We start from the raw sequence: 27,528 nt of genomic DNA, 5'->3' as shown, positions 1-27,528 counted from the left end.
TGGGAACTTGAACCCAGGTCACTGAAACTCCACTGCCATGTTTTTCCTTATGGAGCCTCAGGTTCCAGGCCCTGGCACGTGCCCCAGGCTCAGAGGGGGGCACCCTCCTCCCTGGGTCCTCGCGGGAGTCAGGCAGGAAGATGGTGAAGGGTTTTGGGGTGCTGAGCTGTGCCATTGGGATCCCTCCAGACAACAGGCTGAAGGAGCTTCCAGACACCTTGGGGGAGCTTCGGAGCCTGCGTACTCTCGACATCAGTGAAAGCGAGATTCAGAGGTTGCCGCAGATGCTGGCGCACGTTCGAACCCTGGAGGTAGGTGGGGAGATGTTCTCACCTGGGATCCTACCTGGCCTTCCCACCGCTGCCTTCCCACATTCTTGGAGGCCTGCCCTGGACACAGGGTGCTGGGATCACAGAGGTCTCAATGTCCTCAGGGCCTCACAGAGCCTGAAGTGTGAACCGTTGTAATTATGTGACTTTTGCTGCCATGATGGAGGCAGGAAAACAGATTTCTGGAGTGAAGAGATAATGCCAAGTCCTGATGGGGTTAATTAACATTCTATGAAAGACATGGTATTTGAGCCAGACCTTGAAAGAGGAAAAAGCTTTGGGGAAGTAGACACAGGTAACGGGAGCATTCCAGGTGGAGGAAACAGTTCGGGAAAAGGCAGGAGGTGGGAAAGCCCAGGACACGTTAAGGGAAGAGCGGGGAAGCTGATGTGTTTGGAAGTTGCTGTGCCTGGAGGGTCCAGGGCATAAAGAGCCCGGGCGCCGTCAGGGAGGGAGTGGCCTCAGCTTGGAGCTGCAGAAACTGAGATCCATCAGAGCAGGGAGTAGTGGGCAGGGGAAGGTGAGCACCGGGGACACTGTGTTAGTCTCCCAGGGCTACCCTAGCGAAGCACCCCAGGCTGGGGAGCTTAAACAATAGACTTCTTCTCTCACGTTCCTGGAGGTTGGAAGTCCAAGATCAAGGTCTCGGCAGGGTTGGTTTCTTCTGAGGCCTCTCTCCTTGGCTTGTGGACGGCTGTCTTCTCCCTGTGTCCTCACATCATCCTCCCTCAGTATGTGTCTGTGTCCTAATTTCATCTTTTAAGGACACCAGTTGATACTGGATTAGGGCCCAGACAGGTGACTTTGTTTCAAACTTGATTACCTCTTTAAAGACCTTACATCTTGATCGCGTTGAGCAGTGAGGTGAATGACATATAAAGAGGGGTCCCCTTGTGTCTGCAGACTCTGAGCCTGGACGCGTCATCCATGGTCTACCCCCCACAGGAGGTGTGCGGCGCCGGCACCGAGGCCATTCAGCAGTTCCTCTGCAAAGGTAAAGCCAGGCAGCCTGCCTCCTTCACTCAGTGAGCACCAGATGTGACCCCTGGGACTGCTCTGCGCCAACCAGGTGGCTGGGGGAGGCCACGGTCCCTGCCTGCTCAGAGCTCTCCAGATCTGGCAGGAGAAACAGGCAAAGCAGATCGTCACACAAGGAAGTACGATTACCGATTGTGGCTACAAGAGAGTAGAATCGGGCATCTGGTTTAGGCTGGGCCCTCGGGGAAGGTCTTTGCAAGAAAGTGGCTCGACTGAAACCTGAGGGATGATTAGAAAAGAGAGAAGGATGTTCCTGGCAGAAGGAGGTGCATGTTGAAGGGCCTGGAGGGGCAGGGGAGTGGGAAGCATGATGGAGAGAAGGCCAAGTGGCTGGGTGCAAAAGTAGAGGCGAGAGGAACAGATGAGGCTGGAGAGGGTACCCGGCCGGTATCAAACAGGAGAGGGATTTGATCAGATTTGCTTTTTACAAAGACCACTCCAGCTGCAGTAAAGAGGAGGGATTGGAGGAAGCAAGGACGGGGACCAGTTAGGAAGTCATTGGGGTCGTCCAGGAGAGAGGCCACCATGAGTTGGACTTGGAGGAGTGGCTAGAACCCAGGGCCACCCCTGGACTGGGTGCCAGGAGGGGAAAGCAGTACACCCAGTTACCTCCTGTCAGCCTGGATGTTCTTAATTAGGGGCTCTTGTCCAGCTGTGGAAATTTTAGAACATGGCCAAGACTTGCATACATATGGTCATCTGATTTATGACAGAGGTGCCATTGCAAAGCAATGAGAAAGAAAAGCAAAGGTCTTTTCAATAAACAATTCTGAATCAATTGGATATTCATGTGGGAAAAAAAAAGAACATTAACCTAACCTCTTCCTTAGACAGGCAGCACTAACCATAAAAGACTGATAGATTAGATTTCATTAAATCAAAAACTTCTCCTCTTCAAAAAACACCATATGGGGAAAGAAAAGGCAAGCCATAAAGTTGAAGTTGATATCTGCAATGCATACATATCCAACAAAGGACTTACTCCTGGGAGATAAAAAGAACTCCTACAGATCAATAAGGAAAAGCTGTTGTCAAAAGACTTGAATCGGTATTTTATAGAAGAGAATATCCAGAGGGCCAATAGTATCTGAAAAAAGTGCTCAACATCGTTTTAGTCAATTTAAAAAATGCAAATTAACCCAGGGATGCAAGGATTCTTCAGTATACTCAAATCAATCAATGTGATACACCACATTAACAAATTAAGGAATAAAAACCATATGATCATCTCAATAGATACAGAAAAAGCTTTTGACAAAATTCAACATCTATTTATGATAAAAACTCTCCAGAAAATGGGCATAGAGGGAACCTATTTCAACATAATAAAGGCCATATACGACAAACCCACGAGCATCATACTCAATGGTGAAAAACTGAAAGCATTTCCACTAAGATCAGGAACAAGACAAGGATGTCCACTCTCACCACTCTTATTCAACATAGTTTTGGAAGTCCTAGCCACAGCAGTCAGAGAAGGACAAGAAATAAAAGGAATCCAAATGGGAAAAGAAGAAGTAAAACTGTCACTGTTTGCAGATGACATGATACTATACATAGAGAATCCTAAAAATGCCACCAGAAAACTACTAGAACTAATCAATGAGTTTGGTAAGGTTGCAGGATACAAAATTAATGCACAGAAATCTCTGGCATCCCTATACACCAACAACGAAAAATCAGAAAGAGAAATTAAGGAAACACTCCCATTTACCACTGCAACAAAAAGAATAAAATACCTAGGAATAAACCTGCCTAAGGAGGCGAAAGACTTGTACTCAGAAAACTATAAAACACTGATGAAAGAAGTCAAAGATGACATGAACAAATGGAGAAATATACCATGTTCTTGGATTGGAAGAATCAACATTGTGAAAATAACTATACTACCCAAAGCAATCTACAGATTCAGTGAAATCCCTATCAAACTACCAATGGCATTCTTCACAGAATTAGAACAAAAAATCTTACAACTCGTATGGAAACACAAAAGACTCCGAATAGCCAAAGCAATCTTGAGAAAGAAAAATGGAGTTGGAGGAATCAGGCCCCCAACTTCAGACTATACCACAAAGCTACAGTAATCAAGACAGTAGGTACTGGCACAAAAACAGAAATATAGATCAATGGTACAGGATAGAATGCCCAGAGATAAACCCACACACATATGGGCACCTAATTTATGACAAAGGAGGCAAGAACATACAATGGAGAAAAGACAGCCTCTTCAATAAGTGGTGCTGGGAGAACTGGACAGCTTACATGTAAAAGAATGAAATTAGAACACTACCTAACACTGTACACGAAAATAAACTCCAAATGGATTAAAGACTTAAATATAAGACCAGACACTATAAAACTCTTAAAGGAAAACATAGGAAAAACACTCTTTACATAAACCACAGCAAGGTCTTTTTTGACCCACCTCCTAGAGTAACAGAAATAAAAACAAAAACAAACAAATTGGACTTAATTAAACTTAAAAGCTTTTGCACAGCAAAGGAAACCATAAACAAGACAATAAGACAACCCTCAGAATGGGAGAAAATATTTGCCAATGAAACAACAGACAAAGGATTAATCTCCAAAATATACAAACAGCTTGTGGAGCTCAATATCAAGAAAGCAAACAATCCAGTTAAAAAATGGGCAGAACAAGAGGGAGGGGATATGGGGATGTATGTATACGTATAGCTGATTCACTTTGTTATACAGCAGAAACTAACACACCACTGTAAAGCAATTATACTCCAATAAAGATGTTAAAAAAAAAATGGGTGGAAGACCTAAATAGACATTTCACCAAGGAAGACATACAGATGGCCAAGAGGCACATGAAAAGATGCTCAACATCACTAATTGTTAGAGAAATGCAAGTCAAAACTGCAATGAGGTATCACCTCACGCCAGTTAGAATGGCCATTATCAAAAAATCTAGAAACAATAAATGCTGGAGAGGGTGTGGTGAAAGGGAACCCTCCTACACTGTTGGTGGGAATGTAAACTGATACAACCACTATGGAAAACAGTATGGAGTTTCCTTAAAAAACTAAAAGTAGAACTACCATACAACACAGCAATCCCACTACTGGGCATATACCCTGAGAAAACCATAATTCAAAAAGAGACATGCAGGCTTCCCTGGTGGCGCAGTGGTTGAGAGTCTGCCTGCCGATGCAGGAGACAAGGGTTCGTGCCCCGGTCCAGGAAGATCCCACATGCCGCGGAGCGGCTGGGCCCGTGAGCCATGGCTGCTGAGCCTGCGCATCTCCATAACGGGAGAGGCCACAACAGTGAGAGGCCCGCATACCACACACACAAAAAAAGACATGCACCACAATGTTCATTGCAGCACTATTTACAATATCCAGGACATGGAACCAACCTAAATGTCCATCAACAGATGAATGGTTAAGGAAGATGTGGCACATATATACAATGGAATATTTCTCAGCCATAAAAAGAAACAAAATTGAGTTATTTGTAGTGAGGTGGATGGAGTAGAGTCTGTCATACAGCATGAAGTAAGTCAGAAAGAGAAAAACATACCATATGCTAACGCATATATATGGAATCTAAAAACAAAAAATGGTACTGATGAACCTATTTGTTGCAGGGCAGGAATAAAGAGGTAGACATAGAGAATGGACTTGATGACACGGGGTGGGAGGGTGAAGCTGGGACGAAGTGAGAGTAGCATCGACATATATACACTACCGAATGTAAAATAGTTGGCTGGTGGGAAGCAGCAGCATAGCACAGGGAGATCGGCTTGGTGCTTTGTGATGGCCTAGAGGGGTGGGATCAGAAGGATGGGAAGGAGGCTCAAGAGGGAGGGGATATGGGGACATGTGTATGCATATGGCTGATTCACTTTGTTGTAAAACAGAAACTAACAGTATTGTGAAGCAATTATACTCCAATAAAGATCTATTTTAAAAAATGCAAATTAAGACTGCAAAGAAGGACTTCGCTGGTGGCACAGTGGTTAAGAATCCACCTGCCGAGGCAGGGGACATGGGTTCGAGCCCTGGTCTGGGAAGATCCCACATGCCATGGAGCAACTAAGCCCGTGCGCCACAACTACTGAGCCTGCACTCTAGAGCCCGCAAGCCACAACTACAGAGCCCAGATGCCACAGCTACTAAAGCCCCTGTGCCTAGAACCCATGCTCTGCAACAAGAGAAGCCACCGCAATAAGAAGCCCACGTACCACAACAAAGAGTAGCCCCCACTCACTGCAACGAGAGAAAGCCCACATGCAGCAATGAAGACCCAATGCAGCCAAAAATAAATTTTTTTTAAAAAGACTGCAAAGAAATACTTAAACCCTAAGACACCCGCTAACATGGCCACAGTTAATCTGTCAATACCAAGAATTGGGAAGATGCGGAGCAGCTGGAGCTTCCATGCTCTGCCGGTGGGAGCATGAACCCAAAAAGACTTCAGAAAGTTATTGTCAGTATCTACTCAAGCTGAACGTTCAAATACCCTATGACCCATTGGCTCCACACCTCGGTAGGTGCCCAAGAGAGAAATGCGTGTGAACAAATGCCCAAAGCTACGTATGGAAACACTCATAGCAGGACTATTCGTAACGTAGCAGAGTGGTAAGCTGTTTTATACTCACAAATGAGCACCACACAGCAACCAGAAAGAACAAGCTGCGGCTGTGCTCAACAAGCTGGCTGAGCTCACGGACACACGGGGAGTGAGAGAAGCCAGACACAAAGGAACATGCACTTTTATCAGCACCTGAGCTCTGAACCAACCCTGATTCCTGCTTCTGGAGTGTGTTCACTTTTAAACATTCATCAAGCTGTTCATGAAGATTTTGTGTTCTTTTCTGTGTGTATGTTATACTGCAGTTAAAAAGAGAAGTTACACATGCATCCCACTACAGCTAATCAGGCCACGTATCTACCCAATTAATCTTTGAGCAGCAGGTGATTGTAATGGGTACCCCGGCCAATGGTCGAGCTAGACCAAACCATTTATTTTAAAAGCTTTTAAAGTTATGCAATAGTAGGTGTACAAAAGACGTAAGGAATAAAGGAGTGAACATATGTATACCGACTATACAGTTTAAAAAATAGCCCGGGGACTTCCCTGGCGGTCCAGTGGTTAGGACTTGGTGCTTTCACTGCTGGGGCCTGGGTTCATTCCCTGCTCGGGGAACCAAGATCCCACAAGCCAAGCAGTGCAACCGAAAAACAAAAAATCCTTCAACTTATTTAAACTGTGTAGCAGGTGTACGTATGTACGTAAAATTGTTGGTTTCACTCTTTTAAAAACATAAAAGAAAAAACCCCACAGAAGGTGTCATACTAGGTGATTCTATGCCCTGCTTTTTTCACTCAAGAATAGGTCTTGGGCCTTTTCCCATCCCAGAATGTGTGGATCTGCCTTGCTGTAAACTGGCGTCGAGTATTTCACATGGCGGAGCCCCATCACTTATGTATGGAAGTTATTTCGAGTTTTCCCCTGGAATGAATGTTTTACCCCACACCTCCCTGGCAGGCAATAGTAGGGTTGGTGGGTGAAGGCGGGACAAGGGTACCTGGGAAGGTACCCTAGGGCCCTGCTGCGTTACAATCACAACTCTATGTTGCCTCTGAAGAGGTTACATCAGTTTACATTCCATGAGGAGTATCTGAGACGACTCTTCTTCCCCACAACCTGGCTAATGCTTGGTGAGATCTTTAAGTCTTCTAATCTGATGGGTAAACAAGAGAGCCTATTATTATTTTAATGTAATTTCCTTGATTATTTGAATTTTTTTCACATGTCTACTGCCCATTTTTTGTATTTCTTGTGAATTGCCTATTTATATCCTTTGGTAGGGGAAAAAAGGTGACTGACTACATTAAAATCTAAACAACTTTACCTCAAAAGGATACTATCATCAAAGTTAAAAGACAAGTTACCAACTGGAAGAAGATAGTTGCAGCATATATTATAGACCCAAGGTTATTAACTACAGTATGAAAAGAGCACCTACAAATCAGCACGATTTAGGCAGAATGGGCAAAGATTATGAATCCTTTCAGATGACGCAGGAGGACACTACACAGGGCCAGAGGAGGCAAGCATCTTGCCCATACACAAGAAATTATGGGTGAAGCTGGGTCTTGGACCCAGCCTTCTTTATTAAGTTCAGGCTTTTTCCATCACCTCATTCTCACTTGGATGGTAACGAGGCAGGTGGGGGGAGGGGCGGTATTTATTCACTCAGCTGATGCTTATTGAGCTCTTGCCGCATTTAAGGCCCAAGCGTCAGGCCTGTGAGCAGTATTGGAGGGCTTAGCGTCTAGCAGAGAGGCGCAGTGGACTGAGGTAGGAGTGGGACAGGATGCTGGCGGGGGTCGGGTGGTGGGTGAGAGCGGCAGGAGCGGACTGTCCTGGGTTCCGAGGTTGTCTCCTCCCTGCTGGTCAGCTGGTGTCCGTCTCTTGCAGCGTCCGGGCTGGAATACTACCCCCCTTCTCAGTACCTGCTGCCAGTCCTGGAGCAAGATGGAGCCGAGAACTCCCGGGACAGCCCCAGTGGGCCCACGGACAGGTTCTCTAGCGAGGAAATAGACTGGCAGGTAAGGCGCACCTAAGTGCTGGCGTGTGGCGTTGGGGCAGGGAGTACGCAGGCCCTCTGGGCACAGGGGAGATGTTCAGAGCGTCAGCCCCCAGAGTCTTCTATCAAATTAGAACTCACCTCCCTTCAAACCCGTGTGCTTAGAAGCTTTCACAAGGCTTCCTAGGTGGCCTCACCCCACTAGCTCACCAGCAACAGCCTTGCTGTGCTCCTCTCTGTCCCTGAACTCCTCGGGGCCGTGGAACCCCTCTGCTGGAATTCTCCCCACTCACCTTCTCCCAATAACTCAGTCTCCTCCTTCAGTTCCTAGTTGAAACAGCACGTCCTCTGAGTAAGCGGTCCCTGACACAGCAGCCCAGTTCAGGTCTGTGCATGTTCTCAGAATGCCCCGTGCATTTTCTTGGGGGCATGTGTTGCTGAACTCAGGTTCAGCTGCTCGTTGTTCAGGAATCCAATACTGAGAGACAGGTGTTGGGTAAAAGGAAAGATAGCTGTATTGGGGAAGGTGGCAATCCTGGGAGGAAGGTGGATTCGTGTCCCAAGGAACCAACTCTCCACTGTCAGGGGGCAAGAGCTTTTAAAGGGGAGTTTCAGGGCTGTATAGGCAGAAGGAGGGGGCTAAGTGCAGAACAGCATTGTCAGCTCTGACGGTCATCTTTTTTTTTTTTTTTTTTTGGCGGTACGTGGGCCTCTCCCGTTGCGGAGCACAGGCTCCGGACGTGCAGGCTCAGCGGCCGTGGCTCAGGGGCCCAGCCGCTCCGCAGCATGTGGGATCCTCCCAGACCGGGGCACGAACCCGCATCCCCTGCATGGGCAGGCGGACTCTCAACCACTGCGCCACCAGGGAAGCCCCTGACAGTCATCTTGAAGTTGGTTAGGTGGTGGCCTGAACCACATCAAAGAGATTGTTTTAGGTACAGTTAATCTTTAACTCCAGGGTCAGTTTGTTTCCATTTCCTTGGGATTAATTCTTGGAATTGTGTGAGATGGAGCAATTTGTTATGGCTACAGTCTGGTCATCATGTAGTTAATTTCTTCCACCTGTGGCGGTTTCAGTATCTGCAAAACAGCTCAAAGGAGGAGGCTCAGAATGTTATCTATCGCCCTTGAGGAGGAGCTAAAGGTCCTTGACTTTGTTTAATGGCTAAACTATTATTTTGCCTTGCTGACTGTTTTCCTTTGCTTCTGTAATTTCTCATTTCTCTGGTTAAGTTTCTTCTTTGGCTAAAGTTTCTCTACAGACAAGTGGCAGGTGGAGGACATTATGGGGTGGGGGGGGGCAGAATCTGTCCTGGGAAGGTAGCCTAGGGCCCTGCTGCGTTACAATCACAGCTCTAAATTACAAGGAGAATTACATGGAAGAGGATTTGTTTATTGTGTGTCTCCCTGCTGGATGGAGCTTCGGGACAGTGGCCCTCCCGGGTCCCTGGGGGTGAACTAGCGTAGGTCAGGAATGGAGGAGGAAGCTCAGAAACTGCCTCTGCCCCCCACCTGTCTGCTCCCCCCCCACTCCCGGAGGCCCAAAAACCTGGGCCTCCGATGGCTGGGAAGGGGAGCACCAGCTGTAGCCAGTTTGGCTTCATATCTTCCACTGATCTTTTTTTTTATTATTCTCTGGTTCCCTGATGCCACCCTCCCCCGTATTCCAGAACTGCTGTGAAGGCTTTCGTAGGGTTACGTCTCCTCTGACAGCTCAGTGAGAATTCGAGAGGGAGGAGATTACTGTCCAGGAAAATTGTGTCAATTTATGCTCTCAAAGTATTTACAACGTATATTTCTGATGAAGGATTAGCAGACTGAACATACAAAGAACTCTGGAATCAATATGAAACAGAAAACCATCCTAAGAGAAAAAATAGACCGAAGATATATCAATAGGTACTTTACAGAATAAACTAGTACAAATGATCAATAAGTATGAAAAAAATGCCCAGCTTCACTAGTAGTTAGGAACAGGTAAATTAAAACAATGAAATGCCGTTTTCCTCCTCAGATTGGCACAGATTTCACTATGATAATTTCTGTTAGCCAGAGTGTGGGGAAGCAGTGACCCCATAAATTGGTCTTGGGAATGGAAATCAGTCTCCCCACTGTTGAAGATAACTTGACAAAATATGTCAGCACTTCAGATGGGCGCAGCCCACAATCCAAAGTTCCATTTCTCAGTATATACCCCAGAGAAACACTTGCACAGAGACACTCGGAGGGAGGTTTGTGGCAGCCTTACTTGTGGTGGTGAAGTAGTGGCCGCCCCCGAGATGTCCATCAGTGGGAAGAGGCTGAACTGACATGTCCTATTCATACGGTGAGAAGGATCTGTTCAGACTTGGGTCACAGGACAGGTGGACAAGTGAAAAGGACAACTTGAACACAATGAAAATATTCAATAATATATTTCCATTTTTATGTTTTAAAAGGAGGTTCAAATACATAAGAAAACAGATCAGTAATTGCCGGTGACTGGGAATAAGAGGAGGGTTTGATGACAGGGGCACAAGGGAGTTTAGGGGGTTATGGGACTGGTCTACGTCTTGACGGTAGTGATGATTACGATACTGTGTGCAATTGTCAAAACTCATAGAATTGTACATTTCTTCCAAAGGATGGATTTTACAGGATGTAAATTATATCTTCATTCAAAAATGTTTATATGTATATGCACACACATACAAATATATTTTTCCAAAGGCACAAGTTGTACGTAAGTAGCTGCATGGGGTTGGGTCTGATAATGATGTTTACGTGGGGGCGGGGGATGGGGAGCATGGGGGGGGGTTGGGCGGGAATCAGGATTAGGCCCAGGAGTGGTCAATGGGTACTTCTTATTTTTTTATTTTTTATAAATTTATTTATTTATTTATTTTGGCTGCGTTGGGTCTTCGTTGCTGCGCGCGGGCTTTCCCTAGTTGACAGGAGCGGGGGCTACCCTTCGTTGCAGTGTGCAGGCTTCTCATTGCAGGGGCTTCTCTTGTTGTGGAGCACGGGCTCTAGGTGTGCGGGCTTCGGTAGCTGTGGCTTGCGGGCTGTAGAGCGCAGGCTCAGTAGTTGTGGCTCACGGGCTTAGTTGCTCCGTGGCCTGTGGGATCTTCCCGAACCAGGACTCGAACCCGTGTCCCCTGCCTTGGCAGGCGGATTCTTAACCACTGCACCACCGGGAAGTCCCAATGGGTACTTTTATATGCATGGGCTTTTTACAAGGAGAATATATTCAGATGTTATTTGTATAATTAAAGATTAACTTAAGATTTTTCCTGTGCTGAGATAGGAGGAAAATTTATTTCTTTATAGGATGCTGCTTTTACAGCTCAGACAGACGCTGATCCTGGTCTCAGAGCCAGATGACTAAATAGAAGGGCCTCTTAAAAAAAAAAAATGTGCGCGTGCTGACGTTTGATTACAAAACTAGTTCACACTCCTTGTTGTAAATCTAAACAATACAGAAATAGATGAAGTGAATGTCGCCCCTCCTACCCTGCAGTCCCACCCACTGGAGGAGTCGCCATGAGCTGATTAATGAACCTCCTTTGTAGCTTTTGTCTCAACAACCACAAAGCTCAGACTGGAGTCTTGGTGGTGGTGTTTTTACAAGAGTGGAACCATGCTGCCCACACAGTGAAAGGTGGCAGACATCCTGCTCTAGCTGCACCCTCATTCGCCCCATCGTTTGACAGTTGTGTAATCATTGTGTGGATGAACCACGACTTATTGAAGTAATCGCATTTTGATGGACATTTGAGTTATTTTCAGTGCTTTCACTCTTTGAACAATTCCTCAGGAACTTGAGCACATGCCTCTGGGCATTTGTAAGTGTTTTGGTGGCTGGAGCTGGGTACTTGCAGGTGTGTTGTGCAGACATACAAGGGAATCAGATACCCATTCTTGGTCTTTTTTTCGGAGCACTATGCCTTCTCAGTGCTGCATCAACAGAACTGCCTTGAACACCTTCCTACAGTGGGCCAAGCCCAGTGGTTCTCAACCCTCGTGTCCACCAAAACCATCTGGAACCCTTTATCAAACAACCCTCCCCCTCATCCCACCCACCCCAGCCCTCTGATGCAGTCGTCTGGATGTGCCTGCAAATCTGAGTGGTGTCAGGCTGCCCCGGGGACTCTGTCCAGCGAGAACCGCTGCTGTCCACCTTCTCTTGACCCCACTCTTTTTTTCCTCCCAGAATAGGTTCTCAGACTATGAGAAGAGGAAGGTAAGAAAATGCCTTTTGTCCTCTGTCACTTTTCTTCTCATTAAACATCTCAACTATTATAAAAGATTTGAGGAAACAAGTTCTTCCTGGCTCTAAATTAGAGAGTAAAGTAACTGTTACCCCTTACATACGTTGCCTCACCACAGTCTCACGCAGCCTCGGTGGCTGGGAGGGTGTCTCCACTTGACAGATGAGAAGACTGAGGCTTGGAGAGGTTGAGCCCAACCCCAGGCTCTGAACCACTAGCCCGTGCCAGTGAAGAGCCCATTTTATTATAGTCGGGCCCTGCGGGGGCGAGGCTCAGTGTTCAGACCTGTCGCCTGTACCGTTCAGAGTTGGGGGGTGGATTCCCCCTGCTGTCATATGTCCTAACACCCACAGAACCTGTGCCAATACTCACCAGGATCTACGTTCTTCCAGGAACAAAAGATGCTGGAGAAACTCGAGTTCGAACGGCGCCTGGAACTCGGGCAGCGAGAGCACGCCCAGCTCCTTCAGCAGAGCAACAGCCAGAAGGATGAGATCCTTCAGACGGTCAAGGAGGTTCGTGAGCGGCTAAGTGGAGTCAGGCCTGTCTGTTCCCTCTGCCAGGGGCCTCCTGACTCAGGCTGAGGTCCCTCTGATGTGGGAAGGCAGTGGGAGTGAGCTCTCTCACTTCCCCCTCCAGGACATGGGGTGGTGGTGGGGTTGTCCATACAGATCATCTCATCCAGCCTGCTCCGGTGCCTGGACACCCTGAGGCCTAGAGACACATCTGGTCCAAGGTCATGTGGAAAGGGCTGGCGGGACGGAGACAGGAAACCTAGTCTCCGCATCCCAGGCCAGGGCCCCTGGCTGCCCTGTGGCGTCTGGGGGTGGGTAGGTGGTCCCCCCACTGACTCGGGACCTCTGCCTGTCCTGCCGCAGGAGCAGTCCCGGCTGGAGCAGGGCCTGAGCGAGCGCCAGCGCTACCTGGACGCAGAGCGGCAGCGGCTGCAGGAGCAGCTGAAGCAGACAGAGCAGAACATCTCCAACCGGATCCAGAAGCTCCTGCAGGAGAATCAGAGGTCTGGCTCCCATCCACCCGGCCCCCAGGCCCAGAGACCTTCCCCCACCTGATACCCTTTGAGGAGCTCAGGATAGAGGTGCATTTCTCCCTCACGGTCTCTGACTCTGCCCAAGGTCTCGGTGCTGCAATTCACACCAGCTTAAAAAGAAGGTGATCTGGGCATGACCAGGTTTGCCTCTTGTTTTGGGGCTGCTACTGATTGGAGCTTTGCCTCCCAAGTTTCCTATCTGTAAAATGGGTAGGTTTAACAAGTCAAAATCACGTCCTGTGCCAACATTTCGGGTTCCAGGTCACCAGTCACACTGAGGACAGCCATTTGCCCTATAGGGAGATTGGCTTTAACACAGATCCTGCCCAAGGCAAGAGCTGCAGGGAGCAGGTCAGATAGAGGTCGCACGGAGCCCGAGAAGGGTTAGTTGGGGGTCTCTTGGGGAAAGACTTCAGAAACAGGCTTCCACCACCACCACCCCCCATTGCTTCCAGCCTCCCTTTCCACTATCCTCTGAGTCTCTTTCTCCTCCCTCGCCCGCAGTTATGCAGAGCCGGAGGGAGCCGGCCAGCCTGCCGTGCACAGTGCGCTCACCACCAGGGGCGCCCGTGAAAGCTGCCATCTGTTGAGGGCTTGTTACATGCCAGGCACTTTTTATTTTCTCATTCACTCGTTACCAACAGTCCATGAAGTTTTAAAAAATTATTATTCCCATTTCACAGATGAGGAGCTGGGGTTTGGAGTGGTTGAGGAATTAGCCTGAGAACACAGAGGCCCTAAGTGGTCGGGGCCTAAGCCCCCCCTGAGCCATTCTTTTGGAAATGGGCCCGCTGGTGACTACAGGCTTTTCATGGTTTCCTCCACAGGCAAAAGAAAAGTTCTGAGATTCTGAAGTCGCTGGAAAATGAAAGGTAAGTGTTCCGCTCTAGTGGGGTTTTTTGGGCGCTGCCTTCCTTCCTGGGGATGCATGGCTCTGGGGAGAGAAGGTCTTGTGATTCTCAAGGATTATGCCAGAAAGTTTTCCTAAAGCTAGGGGGAGATTCACCTCCTCAGGAAGTATTGAATTAGAAAGAATCGCTGCCTTCAAGTTTGTTAAAATACATAGACACTCCTGAGAAAAATTCAGAGACGTGAATAAGAATGTATATATAATGTCCTACTATGTTTTTAGAATAAAAAAATAGAAAAAAGTCCACATTTCTGGGAAGAAAAACTTGGTTACGTAAATTATGTACAGAGGAATAATCTGTAGCCATTAAATATCTTACAGGAGAACATTCCTTATTAAGGGAAATACACCACATTGCTAAGTGGAAAAGTGTCTACACTATACCATTTCTTAAAGACACTCTGCCTGTATCTGTGCTCAGAAAGCAAAAGGATATTGAACATTTCTGAGAGGCAGGAATTGGAGGTGGTGACCTTGTTTTCTCCCCTTTGTGTTTTCTGCATATTTCAAATCGACTGCACTGAGGTGCCCACCTTAGTGATTAGAAATGGAGGGACAGCCCCTACCCCCCATTCCCTGGGTATTAATGTGAATCCCTCCTGGTTCTCAGGAACCCTAGACTATCAGTGTGGACCTGGCTGCTGTGCTCTGCGGGAGCCTCCCCTCCCCGTGGGCCCAGCCTTCCTGGCTCCTGGCTGCCTGTGCAGGCCTCCTGCAGGGGACTCCCATGGAGTTGCAGTGTAACCCCACCACCCTGTCCACTTCAGCCGGGAGCGGTGGCAGCCAGGCTGGTCTAGGCCGAGCTGAGCTGTGGCCGGTGGCATCGCTTATTCAGCACGCTGGCTGAGTGCCCTCTCTGGGCTAGGCCTGGGCTATGCCTAGGGTCCAGGGATGCGTACCAGATACGGCCTTCCCCTGAGCAGCCTGTGGGCCTGGGCAGGAGGCAGGAGTGCTCAGACGGTACATGGCTGCTTCCAATAAAGTCAGACCCTGCGAGAAACATTAAAGGATGCTGTCCCCCTCCCAGCTACTGTGCCAGTGTGGTGTGGGGGGCAAAAAGTGTACACACAAGCAACATGCACATACATACATGCCATTACTTTTTAAATTTTCACTTATATCACAGATGTATTTCCATGCCCAAAACCTCATTATTTGTACTAGCTGTAGCGAATTCCACTATATCATTATATCATAATTTACGTAATTAGCCCTCTGAACACTTAAGCGGTTTCTGGCGTTTCATAATTACAAACAATATATATTACTGTAAACATCTTCTAGATATACCCTTACGCACTTATGTGAATGTTTTTGAAGGAAATATTCGAAGAACACTTTGATAGTATTGCCAGACTGCCTTCCAAGAACATTTTACCAGTTTACACTCCTCTCAGCGGTATATGAAGTACCCACTTCTCCACCTTCACTGCCATCACCAGTGGTTATCGGTTTTTTTAATCTCGGCCAACCCGATAGGTGAAAAGATTTTACTTCTTTCATTATCAGTGATGTTAAGAATCTTTCCATACGTTCTTTGGTCACTTTTATTTAAGCATCAGTGAATTGGCTGTTTGTATCCTTGGCCCATTTTTCTAAGGGAATGTTTATCTTTTTATGCAAGAAACTCTTAACAGGGCCCCAGTGGAGGCACATGATGCCGTGGGCATTCAGAGTATGCCTAAGTTCTCACATCTGGGAGGACTTCTTGAAGGAGGTGGTGTTCATCTGATGGGATTCCCTGTTGGAAATGTTACTGATACATTTGCTGATGGATCGATCTTTTTCTAGAATAAGGATGGAACAGTTGATGTCTATAACCCAGGAGGAGACGGAGAACCTGCGGCGCCGTGAGATTGCCTGTGAGTCTCAGGGTGGGGTAGGGCGGGGCAGGGTCCTGGGAGGAGAGCGTGGCCAACTGAGGGGCAGGAGGGGACAGCCATCCCCCTTTTGGTCACATATAGAGGGCGCTGAGTGTTACCCCTCAAGAGGGGTGGTCAAGTCCCGTCATGGAGCATGGGCTCTGAGGTCAGCTGAACTTGGATTCAGAATCCCAGCTCAGGCACAAGCCGTATGACCTAAGGGGCATTACTGGTCCCTCTCAGTTTTCATGTCTGTAAAATGGGGAGAAAGGTAATTATCTGCCTCGTGGGGTCATTATGAGGGTCAATAAGATCATGCTGGCGCAAAGTGAGCTGTTCACAAAGCTTGGCTGTTAGGGCTGCTCTCCTCAAGGGCTGCGGTGGCCTCTTGAGCCCCTGGGAACTCGCCTTCCTGTCGCTCCCTGAGTTGGTCCTGGGGCACCACACTCCACACAAACAAGAGGGAGGTCTCCCCATCTGATCCTGAGAACATCAAGCCACGTGGCAGGGAAGGCAAGGAGGCAGTTCCTCGTTGTTATTTAAAATAAGGAATGATTCTTTTTGGATCACCCCATTCTTCAGAGCCTGAGTGATAGAATGGGATATTGTGCGCACCTTTAGCCGAGGTTCACTGTGTACCAGGCAGGGGTCCAGCCCCTTCCATACACCATTTCATCCTACTACCTCCTGATGAGGCATCATATCATTAATGTCCCTATTTTATTTTATTATTTTTTTAACATCTTTACTGGAGTATAATTGCTTTACAGTGGTGTTAGTTTCTGCTTTATAACAAAGTGAATCAACTATACATATATCCCCATATCTCCTCCCTCTTGCATCTCCCTCCCACCCTCCCTATCCCACCCCTCTAGGTGGACACAAAGCACCGAGCTGATCTCCCTTAAAGGATTAGTGCAGGGGTGGAAAAAAATCAGGAGGATTTAAACATACTTTGAAAAGAAAGCTCCCACATGAGCTAAAACAAAGTTACAGGCCAGGTTATAGGAATCTGGGTTACATGGCAAATTGTTAGAAAGTAGCTTCCAGGGCTTCCCTGGTGGCGCAGTGGTTGAGAGTCCGCCTGCCGATGCAGGGGGCACGGGTTCGTGCCCCGGTCCGGGAAGATCCCACGTGCGGTGGAGCAGCTGGGCCCGTGAGCCATGGCCGCTGAGCCTGCGCGTCCGGAGCCTGTGCTCCGCATCGGGAGAGGCCACAACAGTGAGAGGCCCGCATACCGCAAAAAAAAAAAAAAAAAAAAAAAAAAAAGTAGCTTCCACGTCCTGGCTATTGTAAATAGAGCTGCAGTGAACATCGTGGTACATAACTCTTTTTGAATTATGGTTTTCTCAGGATATATGCCCAGTAGTCGGATTGCTGGGTCGTGTGGTAGTTCTATTATTAGTTTTTTAAGGAACCTCCATACTGTTCTCCATAGTGGCTGTATCAATTTACATTCCCACCAACAGTGCAAGAGGGTTCCCTTTTCTCCACACCCTCTCCGGCGTTTATTGTTTGCAGATTTTTTGATGATGGCCATTCTGACTGGTGTGAGGTGATACCTCATTGTAGTTTTGATTTGCATTTCTCTAATGATTAGTGATGTTGAGCATCCTTTCATGTGTTTGTTGGCAATCTGTGTATCTTCTTCTTGGGAGAAATGTCTATTTAGGTCTTCTGCCCATTTTTGGATTGGGTTTGGTTTTTTGATATTGAGCTGCTTGTAAATTTTGGAGATTAATCCTTTGTCACTTGCTTCATCTGCAAATATTTTCTCTCATTCTGAGGGTTATCTTTCCATCTTGTTTATGGTTTCCTTTGCTGTGCAAAAGCTTTTAAGTTTCATTAGGTCCCATTTGTTTATTTTTATTTCCATTTCTCTAGGAGGTGGGTCAAAAAGGATCTTGCTGTGATTTATGTCATAGAGTGTTCTACCTATGTTTTCCTCTAAAAGTTTTATAATGTCTGGCCTCACATTTAGGTCTTTAATCCATTTTGAGTTTATTTTTGTGTATGGTGTTAGGGAGTGTTCTAATTTCATTTTTACATGTAGCTGTCTAGTTTTCCCAGCACCACTTATTGAAGAGGCTGTCTTTTCTCCACTGTATAGTCTTGCCTCCTTTATCAAAGATAAGGTGACCATATGTGCATTGATTTATCTCTGGGTTTTCCTGTTCCATTGATCTATATTTCTGTTTTTGTTCCAGGACCATACTGTCTTGATTACTGTAGGTTTGTGGTATAGTCTGAAGTCCAGGAGCCTGATTACTCCAGCTCCGTTTTTCTTTCTCAAGATTGCTTTGGCTATTCGGGGTCTCTTGTGTTTCCATACAAATTGTGAAATTTTTTGTTCTAGTTCTGTGAAAAATGCTATTGGTAGTTTGATAGGGATTGCATTGAATCTGTAGGTTGCTTTGGGTAGTATAGTTATTTTCACAATGTTGATTCTTCCAATCCAAGAACATGGTATATCTCTCCATCTGTTTGTATCATCTTTAATTTCTTTCATCAGTGTCTTATAGTTTCTGCATACAGGTCTTTTTTTCTCCTTAGGCAGGTTTATTCCTAGGTATTTTATTCTTTTTGTTGCAATGGTAAATGGGAGTGTTTCCTTAATTTCTCCTTCTGATTTTTTGTTGGTGGTGTATAGGAATGCCAGAGATTTCTGTGCATTAATTTTGTATCCTGCAACCTCACCAGACTCATTGATTAGCTCTAGTAGTTTTCCTGTAGCATCTTTGGGATTCTCTATGTATAGTATCATGTCATCTGCAAACAGTGACAGCTTTACTTCTTTTCCAATTTGGATTCCTTTTATTTTTCTTCTCTGACTGCTGTGGCTAAAACTTCCAAAACTATGTTGAATAATGGTGGTGAGAGTGGACAACCTTGTCTTGTTCCTGATCTTAGTGGAAATGGTTTCAGTTTTTCACCATTGAGAATGATGTTGGCTGTGGGTTTGTCATATATGGCCTTTATTATGTTGAGGTAAGTTCCCTCTATGCCTACTTTCTGGAGGGTTTTTATCATAAATGGGTGTTGAATTTTGTTGAAAGCTTTTTCTGCATCTATTGAGATGATCATATGGTTTTTCTCCTTCAGTTTGTTAATATGGTTTATCACTTTGATTGATTTGCATATACTGAAGAATCCTTGCATTCCTGGGATAAACCCCACTTGATCATGGTGTATGATCCTTTTAACGTGCTGTTGGATTCTGTTTGCTAGTATTTTGTTGAGGATTTTTGCATCTATGTTCATCAGTGATATTGGCCTGTAGTTTTCTTTCTTTGTGACATCTGTCTGGTTTTGGTATCAGGGTGATTGTGGCCTTGTAGAATGAGTTTGGAAGTGTTCCTCCCTCTGCTATATTTTGGAAGAGTTTGAGAAGGATAGGTGTTAGCTCTTCTCTAAATGTTTGATAGAATTTGCCTGTGAAGCCATCTGGTCCTGGGCTTTTGTTTGTTGGAAGATTTTTAATCACAGTCTCAATTTCAGTGCTTGTGATTGGTCTGTTTGTATTATCTGTTTCTTCCTGGTTCAGTCTCAGAAGATTGTGCTTTTCTAAGAATTTGTCCATTTGTTCCAGGTTGTCCATTTTATTGGCATAGAGTTGCTTGTAGTAATAATCTCTCATGATCCTTTGTATTTCTTCAGTGTCAGTTGTTACTTCTTTTTTTTCTAATTCTATTGATTTGAGTCTTCTCCGTTTTTTTTCTTGATGAGTCTGGCTAATGGTTTACCAATTGTGTTTATCTTCTCAAAGAACCAGCTTTTAGTTTTATTGATCTTTGCTATCGTTTCCTTCATTTCTTTTTCATTTATTTCTGATCTGATCTTTATGATTTCTTTCCTCCTGCTAACTTGGGGTTTTTTTGTTCTTCTTTCTCTAATTGCTTTAGGTGTAAGGTTAGGTTGTTTGTTTGAGGTGTTGTTTCTTGAGGTAGGATTGTATTGCTATAAACTTCCCTTTTAGAACTGCTTTTGCTGCATCCCATAGGTTTTGGGTCATCGTGTTTTCATTGTCGTTTGTTTCTAGGCAATTTTTGATTTCTTCAGTGATCTCTTGGTTATTAAGTAGTGTATTGTTTAGCCTCCATGTGCTTGTATTTTTTACAGATTCTTAAATGCTGCTTTTAATATTTTTTCTTTGTAGTTAATTTTTGATAGTTTAATTAGCATGTGTCTTGGCGTGTTTCTCCTTGGACTTATCCTGTATGGGACTCTCTGTGCTTCCTGGACTTGATTGACTATTTCCTTCCCCATATTAGGGAAGTTTTCAACTATAATCTCTTTGGATATTTTCTCAGTCCCTTTTTCTCTTCTCTTTCTGGGACCCCTATAATTCGAATGTTGGTGCGTTTAATGTTGTCCCAGAGTTCTCTAAGATTGTCCTCAATTCTTTTCATTCTTTTTTCTTTATTCTGCTCTGCAGTAGTTATTTCCACTATTTTATCTTCCAGGTCACTTATCTGTTCTTCTACCTCAGTTATTCTGCTATTGATTCCTTCTAGAGAATTTTTAATTTCATTTATTGTGTCGTTCATCCTTGTTTGTTTGCTCTTTAGTTCTGCTAGGTCCTTGTTAAACGTTTCATCTATTTTCTCCATTTTGTTTCCAAGATTTTGGATCATCTTTACTATCATTACTCTGAATTCTTTTTCAGGTAGACTGCCTATTTCCTCTTCATTTGTTTGGTCTGGTGGGTTTTTGCCTTGCTCCTTCATCTACTGTGTGCTTCTCTGTCTTCTCATTTTGCTAAACTTACTGTGTTTGGGGTCTCCTTTTCGCAGGCTGCATGTTCATAGTTCCCGTTGTTTTTGGTGTCTGCCCCCAGTGGCTAAGGTTGGTTCAGTGGGTTGTGTATAGGCTTCCAGGTAGAGGGGACTAGTGCCTGTGTTCTGGTGGATGAGGCTGGATCTTGTCTTTCTGGTGGGCAGGACTGCATCCAGTTGTGTGTTTTGGGGTATGTGTGACCTTATTATGATTTTAGACAGCCTCTCTGCTAATGGGTGGGGTTGTGTTCCTGTCTTGCTAGTTGTTTGGCATAGAGCGTCCAGCACTGTAGTTTGCTGGTGTTGAGTGAAGCTGGATCTTAGCATTGAGATGGAGATCTCTGGGAGAGCTTTTGCCGTTTGGTATTACGTGGAGCTGGGAGGTCTCTGGTGGACCAATGTCCTGAACTCGGCTCTCCCATCTCAGAGGCACAGGCCTGACACCCAGCAGGAGCACCAAGACCCTGTCAGCCACACGGCCAGGTATGTGGGGAGTTTCTTGCCTTTTGGGAAGTCTGAGGTCTTCTGCCAGCGTTCAGTAGGTGTTCTGTAGGATTTGTTCCACGTGTAGAAGTATTTCTGATGTATGTGTGGGGAGAAAGGTGATCTCCACGTCTTACTCCTCCACCATCTTGAAGGTCTCCAATGTCCCTATTTTAAAGGTCACCATCATCCACCATTTATAAAGAGAAAGATTGTGTTTGCATTTCTGGGAGGATGTTTATCAAATTAACTAATTGGAAATAGGCTCAGTGTTAGGGATCTTTTCCTTTCTACCTTTTCAAACTTCCCTATTAGCTATTTTAGAAACTGAGCATGTATTATTTTTATAACTGAAAAATTTCAGTAAAAATAACAAAAAGGCAAGAAAGGGTAGTAACCCAGAGTTGTAGAGGGCATATGGTATCAGGCTGTCCTGTGTGCTGCTGCCAAAGGGAGTAGGAATCAGCAGGCTCTTCCTGGAGGGCAGAAAGGGTAACTTGCATACATCATCCACGACCTTAAAACTGTGTACTTCTAAGAATTAGTCTAGGAAATAATCAAATAGATGTGCACGAAGATATCTGAGCAAGGATATTTATAGCAGTATCATTTAATAATCGCAGAAAGACTCTGAATGCTCTGAAACGGAGGATCATCGTAAACTTTGGTAATCCAGGCACTGTAGTATTCCGTAGCTATTAACATCACGTCAGCATGTTGACACAGGGATGCATTCATAAAAGGTGAGAAAGTGGTATATTTAGTGTGATAACATTTTAATTTTCTTTTATTATGGTGAAATATACAAAGCATAAAATTTACCATTTTAACCACTTGTAAGTGTACAGTTCTGTGGCATTAAGTACATTCACCTTGTTGTGCAGCCATCACCGCCATCCACCTCCAGAACTTTTTCATCTTCCCAAAGTGAAACTCTGTACCCGCTAAACAGGGACTCCCCACGGCCCCCTCCCCTGGACCCTGTAGGACCACCATTCTGCTTTCTGTCTCTATGAATCTGACTGCTCTAGGTACTTCGTTTAAGTGGAATCGTACAGTATTTGTCCTTTTGTGACTGGCTTCTTTCACACAGCGTAATGTCTTCAGGGTTCATCCACGTTGTAGCTTATGTCAGAATTTCCTTCCTTTTTAAGACTGATTAATATTCCGTTGCATGGATAAGACCACTTCTGTTTACCCATTTGTCCATCAATAGGCACTTGGGTTGTTTCCACCTTTTTTTGCCTATTGTGGATAATGTTGCTACGAACATGGGTACACAAATATCTGTTCAAGTCCCTGCTTTTAATTCTTTCAGTTAACTTTTAAAAAATCCATCAATATGCATTAAAAATTAACTAGAAGAACATATATCAAAATGTAATAATACTTCTGGGTGACGAGACTATAGAAGATTATGTGTATGTTGTTCAGTGTTTTACAACTAATCAGACTTCCAAGCTGAAGTTACTTCTGTATTTTAAAAAAGAGAGACTTTTTTGTGAGGGGACTGTCAGGTGGACGCCCAGGTAACGCCCATGAGGCTCCCCAGGAGTGGCTGCTCAGCCCTGTCCCCACCCCACCCCCATGTTTCTGCAGCGGCCATGCAGCAGATGCTGACCGAGAGCTGTAACAGCCGGCTCATCCAGATGGCCTACGAGTCTCAGAGGCAGAACCTGGTCCAGCAGGCCTGTTCCAGGTAAGGTAAGGAAGAGGCTTCCCGAGTGAGGGACTCTGGGGAGCTGCCTCAGGGCCCAGGACCGTAGGGTGAGAGCTGGCACTGGACTCTCCTGCCTCGGGCCACCCCACCCTGGGCCATGATGTCAGGAGCAAGTTACCGCTGGTCTAAGTGATTTTTCTAGCTGGACCCTAAGGAAGCACAACTAGCCGATGACAGAGCTCGGGTTTGACCCAGGCTGTGCTCTGGACTATGGTGTACTTACAAATCTCCAGGGGTCATGGGTGGGGTGCACTGGAGGGGGGAGGGTGATGGGGCTGCCTTCATGCTGACAGCCATTTTGGGTCTGGCCTTCCAAGTTCACCCCAGCACCGTGGCTTTGTTGAAGGACCTGCACTGCCCGGCAGAGCCAGTTGAGAAAAGCTCCTTCGATGCTTAGCAGCCCCAGACAGGGACAGACCAACAGCCCTGGCTGCCCTTGTGTTTCTCCTCCCACCTGGGTGGCTCCAGCGCAGGTGCCACCTCCTCCCCGGGCACCTGGAGCACGCCAGCCTCCCCGTGTCCCAGCAGATGCAGGGGTCTCCCTCCTTCCTGCTGGTGTGACCTTGTTTTTAGGAGCGTGGGCACTAGGGCCAGACAGTCGTGGATTCACATCCCACTTCTTATAACTAACTGTGAAGTCTTAGGCAAGTTATTTTCCCTCCCTGAGCCTCAATTTTCTTATCAGAAAAAAGGGGATAAATCACAGTACCTACTCCTAGAGTTGTTGGAGGATTTAATGGGCATTAATGATCACACTGTCTGCCACATAAGGGTCCAATAAATAACAGCTACTATTATGAAACAGACAACCTTAAAACCAAGATTGTACCAAAGTATGGACATATTAGGTTTGCAGTTTGGATTTTTGTGCCAAAGTCACTAGACTTGCTCTAGGGCGACAAGAGCAGGTCCACGGCCAGGGTGAGAGACACTGGGGTGGAGGGTGAGACGTTAGTGCCCGAGAAGGACAGCTTTCTCTCAGCCCGAGTGGCTCACCTGGGAGGTCATGAGCTCCCTGTTGGTGGAGGTGGGTGGGCAGAGGCCAGGCAGCCACTTCACGGGGGGGCATCGTAGGAAGGATTCCAGTGGAGGGGTGGATGACGGGGCCCGGGAGATCATCTCCCCAGCTCTGGAGACAGAGACTCCGTCACCCTCCATCCAGGGCCATGGGATTCAGACAAAGCTCCATGTCCACCCCGCCCCCCCAAGCCCAGGATGTGGCCCCCAGCAGGCGCTCCATGAGTATTGTTGAATGAATAAATGGTTTATCTCCGTCTCCTCCAAGGTGCCTGGCACGTAGCAGGTGCTCAGGAAATGTTCATGAATTTGCTGTGTTTCTGGCAGCATGGCTGAAATGGATGAGCGGTTCCAGCAGATCCTGTCCTGGCAACAGATGGATCAGAACAAAGCCATTTGCCAGATCCTGCAGGAGGTGAGCCCTGGGGGCAGGGGCTCAGGAAGGGGGCAGGAGGGACGCGGGGAGCCCGGAGCAGAGCGGCAGAACTCCATGTGGAGGCGCTGTCCTGGACTCCTGGACAGTGTGTAAGAACCAAGATGCTTAGGGAGCTGAGAAGCGTACTGACCGTGAGGATGAGGGGCAGGGAGAGGCCTCTCTGGGTGGTCGTTTCCGCTCCCTGAAGTCTAGAGAAGCGCCCTCCCCAGGCAGCCGCTCCCCGTGCTGCGTGGGCTCCATCATGAGGACATGATGGGCAGAAGACGGTGGTACCCACCCCATGGAGTGAGCCCCCAGACTCCTCCCTTCCAATCCCGCCGCACCTCCATCTGCTCTCCCGCCGGCTTAGCGGGCGCATAGCAGGTGCTCCTGAGTGGACGGGACCAGGAAGGACCCCTGTGATTTCCTCCCTCCTGTGTCCAAATTGTTCAGTCCCAGCTTTCCCCACAGGCCCTGTTGGAGTCTCATTTCCCGACCCTCGCATCCCCTCCCTCCTTTCTTCCTCTGTGATGTTGTCCTGCCACTCCCTGATTCATCGTTTCCTCTCTCCTTTCTCCCCAACTCCTATCTCTCTCGTCTTCCAAAACGCTTTGACTTAGTATTTGTGAGATTGTCTGAGGAAACTGCTCTGTTTCTTAGAGGGCATGTCAGGCCTCGTGGTTAAGGTGAGGCTGAGAGCTGGACAGACTTGCATGCTAGTGCCAGCCGGTTCACTTCTCTGAACCTCACTTTCCTCATCTGTGAAATGGGGCAGTGAAGGTACTCTCGTCGTCGCCTCTTCCATGTGCAGCATGGGAAGAGCCCTGAGCACGGTGTCCAGCACGTAGTAAGCGCTTCATAAGTATTATTTTAAAAAATTAAACAAGTAACCTGAAAAGTTGTCTCTCTAAGAAACAGAAAAGGCACACATTAAGGTGTCTGACACAGATTTTGTTTTCCCTGCGGGCCCCCTGAGTGGCCGTGCTCTCTGTTGCAGAGCGCCATGCAGAAGGCGGCCTTCGAGGCTCTCCAGGTGAAGAAGGACCTGATGCATCGGCAGATCCGGAAGCAGGTGAGCGCAGGCTGCGGCCTCCCCCCAGACCCACCCTGTGGGCTTTCAGAGGCGTGAGGAGGGGGCTCCAGGCCAGCCCGACAAGAGGTCTCCCCGGCACCTCCCTCCCCTCACTGAGCCTCGTGGAACCTACTCAGGGTGTCAGGAGGTGCCTGGGCAGCACTGTGCATGCCAGCAGGTGAGACCTGTGCCTGCTGCTTCTCGTGATGCCCAGGGCTGAGGGACAGGAGGCCTCGACCGCTTGGCGGCCACAGGCAGGGCTCCTCCACCGGCTCAGACCCCAGTGTCCCCGTCGGCCCAGATTGAGGAGCTGGGACAGGCTGACCCCCGCCTGAGCGAGCAGGCAGGGCCTGGTGTCGGCTGAGGAGTGGCCTGGGCCTGGAGGGGAGGGGCTGTGCTCTTGTCCGGGCTCCGCTGCTGACCTGCGGGCAGCCTTGGGCGAACGCCACGCTGGGCCTCTTGGCCACCCGCTTCCAGCAGGGCTGTATCTGGCTCGCTGGGCTCCCAGAGCGCGTGGCCTGGGTGGCGGCAGACAGAGCGAGCTTTCAGGCTACGGGACGCATGTCACCTCGTATTCAGCACACTTTGAATTTCACATTTTGCATGGTTGTTTTTTTCTTTTTCTTTTTTGCCAAAACCAACTTACCTTTTTATTTCCCCCTTTAATTTCAATCCCACATTGCCAGACATGAATCTCATTCCTCTGACCAGGGGTTGGTGGGGTCATAAGAACATAGGGACAAAGGTCATAGGCACAGGGTAGAGAAGTCACTGCCCATGGGGTCTGACCCCGAGGGCTAAAAGCCCCCAGTCACACCCTGAAGGTATGTGGTGACTCCCAGACATTCTCATTATGGGTGGTTTTGACCCACCAGGCCAGCTCTTCCCCTTCAGACAAGCAGGGACATCCCAAGGAAAGGGCACACTCACTCACCCGCTGTGTGTCCTTGGGCAAGTTACTTAACCTCTCTGAGCCTCGGTTTCCTTGTCTGTAAAATGGAGGCAATAATACCTCCTAATAGGTATTGATGAAATGATGCAAATAAATTGCACAGCACAGTCCTAGCATGTGGAATCTCAATAAATATCAGCTACTACTATTATTGTTATTATTACTCAGTCCCCTCCATTGCCCTCTGCACTCCTCTGACAGCTGTTTAGAGGAAGCAAGAGAACTGGACTGGGAAGAGGCTCATTGAGAATTCCGTGTCTGTTCTTCACTCTGGTCCTCACCTTGAAGGAAAGCCCCTTCATTCCACACCTTGATCAGCGCCCATTCTGGGCTGGCCCTGTGCCCGGCTTCTGATCAGCAGTACTGTCCAGGACAAGAGGGTCCACGCCGCGGAGGATTCAGGGCCGTGAAATAACGAACTCTTTTTAAACCCCCGCTGATGAGGTTCCCAAGGTACACAGGTTCCCTTCATTGCAGAGCGCCCCCAGAAAGGATTCTTAGATCCACTTGGCCATCCAAGAGCAGCGGCACAGGATTAAACCGTGGTTAATGTGAATTAAAAAACCCCTGTCTCGTCTTCTGTTTAGATTAAGTTAATAGAAACTGAGTTATTGCAGCTGACACAGCTGGAGTTAAAGAGGAAATCCCTGGACACAGAGGCACTACAGGTATGTAGGGCTCCCTAGCCTGCCCTGTCCCCCACCCCACCCCCAACGAATGCACCCACCGCCTCTCAGCTGCTCTCCGGCAGACAAGGCAGTGATGCTGGAGGAGGCCCTGGCCCCAGGAGGCTCGTGGGAGCCCGGTCTGGGGGCCGAGCGCAGCGCAGGCGAAGGTTAGGGCTGGGATCAGCCCGTCGCCAGGCAGGAGGGTCAGAGGAAGGAGGCTTTCATTGCCAAGGCTCACCCAGGCGCATCTCCATCTCCGTGTTTTCTTTGTTTTGGGGCTGGGTTGCTCCTGAGCTCCCTGTCTCTCTCAGTCATGCTTCTGGGGCGCTGGTTCTCACGGCTGACATCCTCTGGGGAAGGAGCTGTCTCGGTGTTCCGAGGATGTCTGAGGAGAGGGTCCAGCTGTGGCTCTGTGAACTCCAGC

General features: G+C 47.4%; 1 protein-coding gene across 3 annotated transcripts in view; it reads left to right on the top strand.

Moving 5' to 3' along the window:
- Positions 1 to 27,528, top strand: part of LRSAM1 (leucine rich repeat and sterile alpha motif containing 1) — a 45,082-nt gene that overhangs the window by 8,684 nt on the left and 8,870 nt on the right. For 2 of the 3 annotated variants that reach the window (XM_067743244.1, XM_067743245.1), the window contains exons 9-20: positions 190 to 311; positions 1,233 to 1,323; positions 7,824 to 7,954; positions 12,125 to 12,154; positions 12,575 to 12,697; positions 13,061 to 13,200; positions 14,058 to 14,102; positions 15,932 to 16,002; positions 22,860 to 22,959; positions 24,325 to 24,412; positions 25,410 to 25,484; positions 27,024 to 27,104. In XM_067743244.1, the coding sequence (XP_067599345.1) occupies positions 190 to 311; positions 1,233 to 1,323; positions 7,824 to 7,954; positions 12,125 to 12,154; positions 12,575 to 12,697; positions 13,061 to 13,200; positions 14,058 to 14,102; positions 15,932 to 16,002; positions 22,860 to 22,959; positions 24,325 to 24,412; positions 25,410 to 25,484; positions 27,024 to 27,104 (1,097 nt within the window). The remainder of the gene's footprint in view (positions 1 to 189; positions 312 to 1,232; positions 1,324 to 7,823; positions 7,955 to 12,124; positions 12,155 to 12,574; positions 12,698 to 13,060; positions 13,201 to 14,057; positions 14,103 to 15,931; positions 16,003 to 22,859; positions 22,960 to 24,324; positions 24,413 to 25,409; positions 25,485 to 27,023; positions 27,105 to 27,528) is intronic. The other variant, XM_067743247.1, reaches the window with a different exon arrangement.

The sequence above is a fragment of the Pseudorca crassidens genome, chromosome 7 (assembly GCF_039906515.1).
Source record: "Pseudorca crassidens isolate mPseCra1 chromosome 7, mPseCra1.hap1, whole genome shotgun sequence".
NCBI classification, from domain to species: domain Eukaryota; kingdom Metazoa; phylum Chordata; class Mammalia; order Artiodactyla; family Delphinidae; genus Pseudorca; species Pseudorca crassidens.
The sequence above is the reverse complement of the archived record's forward strand: the minus strand, read 5'-3'. Positions and strand labels throughout refer to the sequence as shown.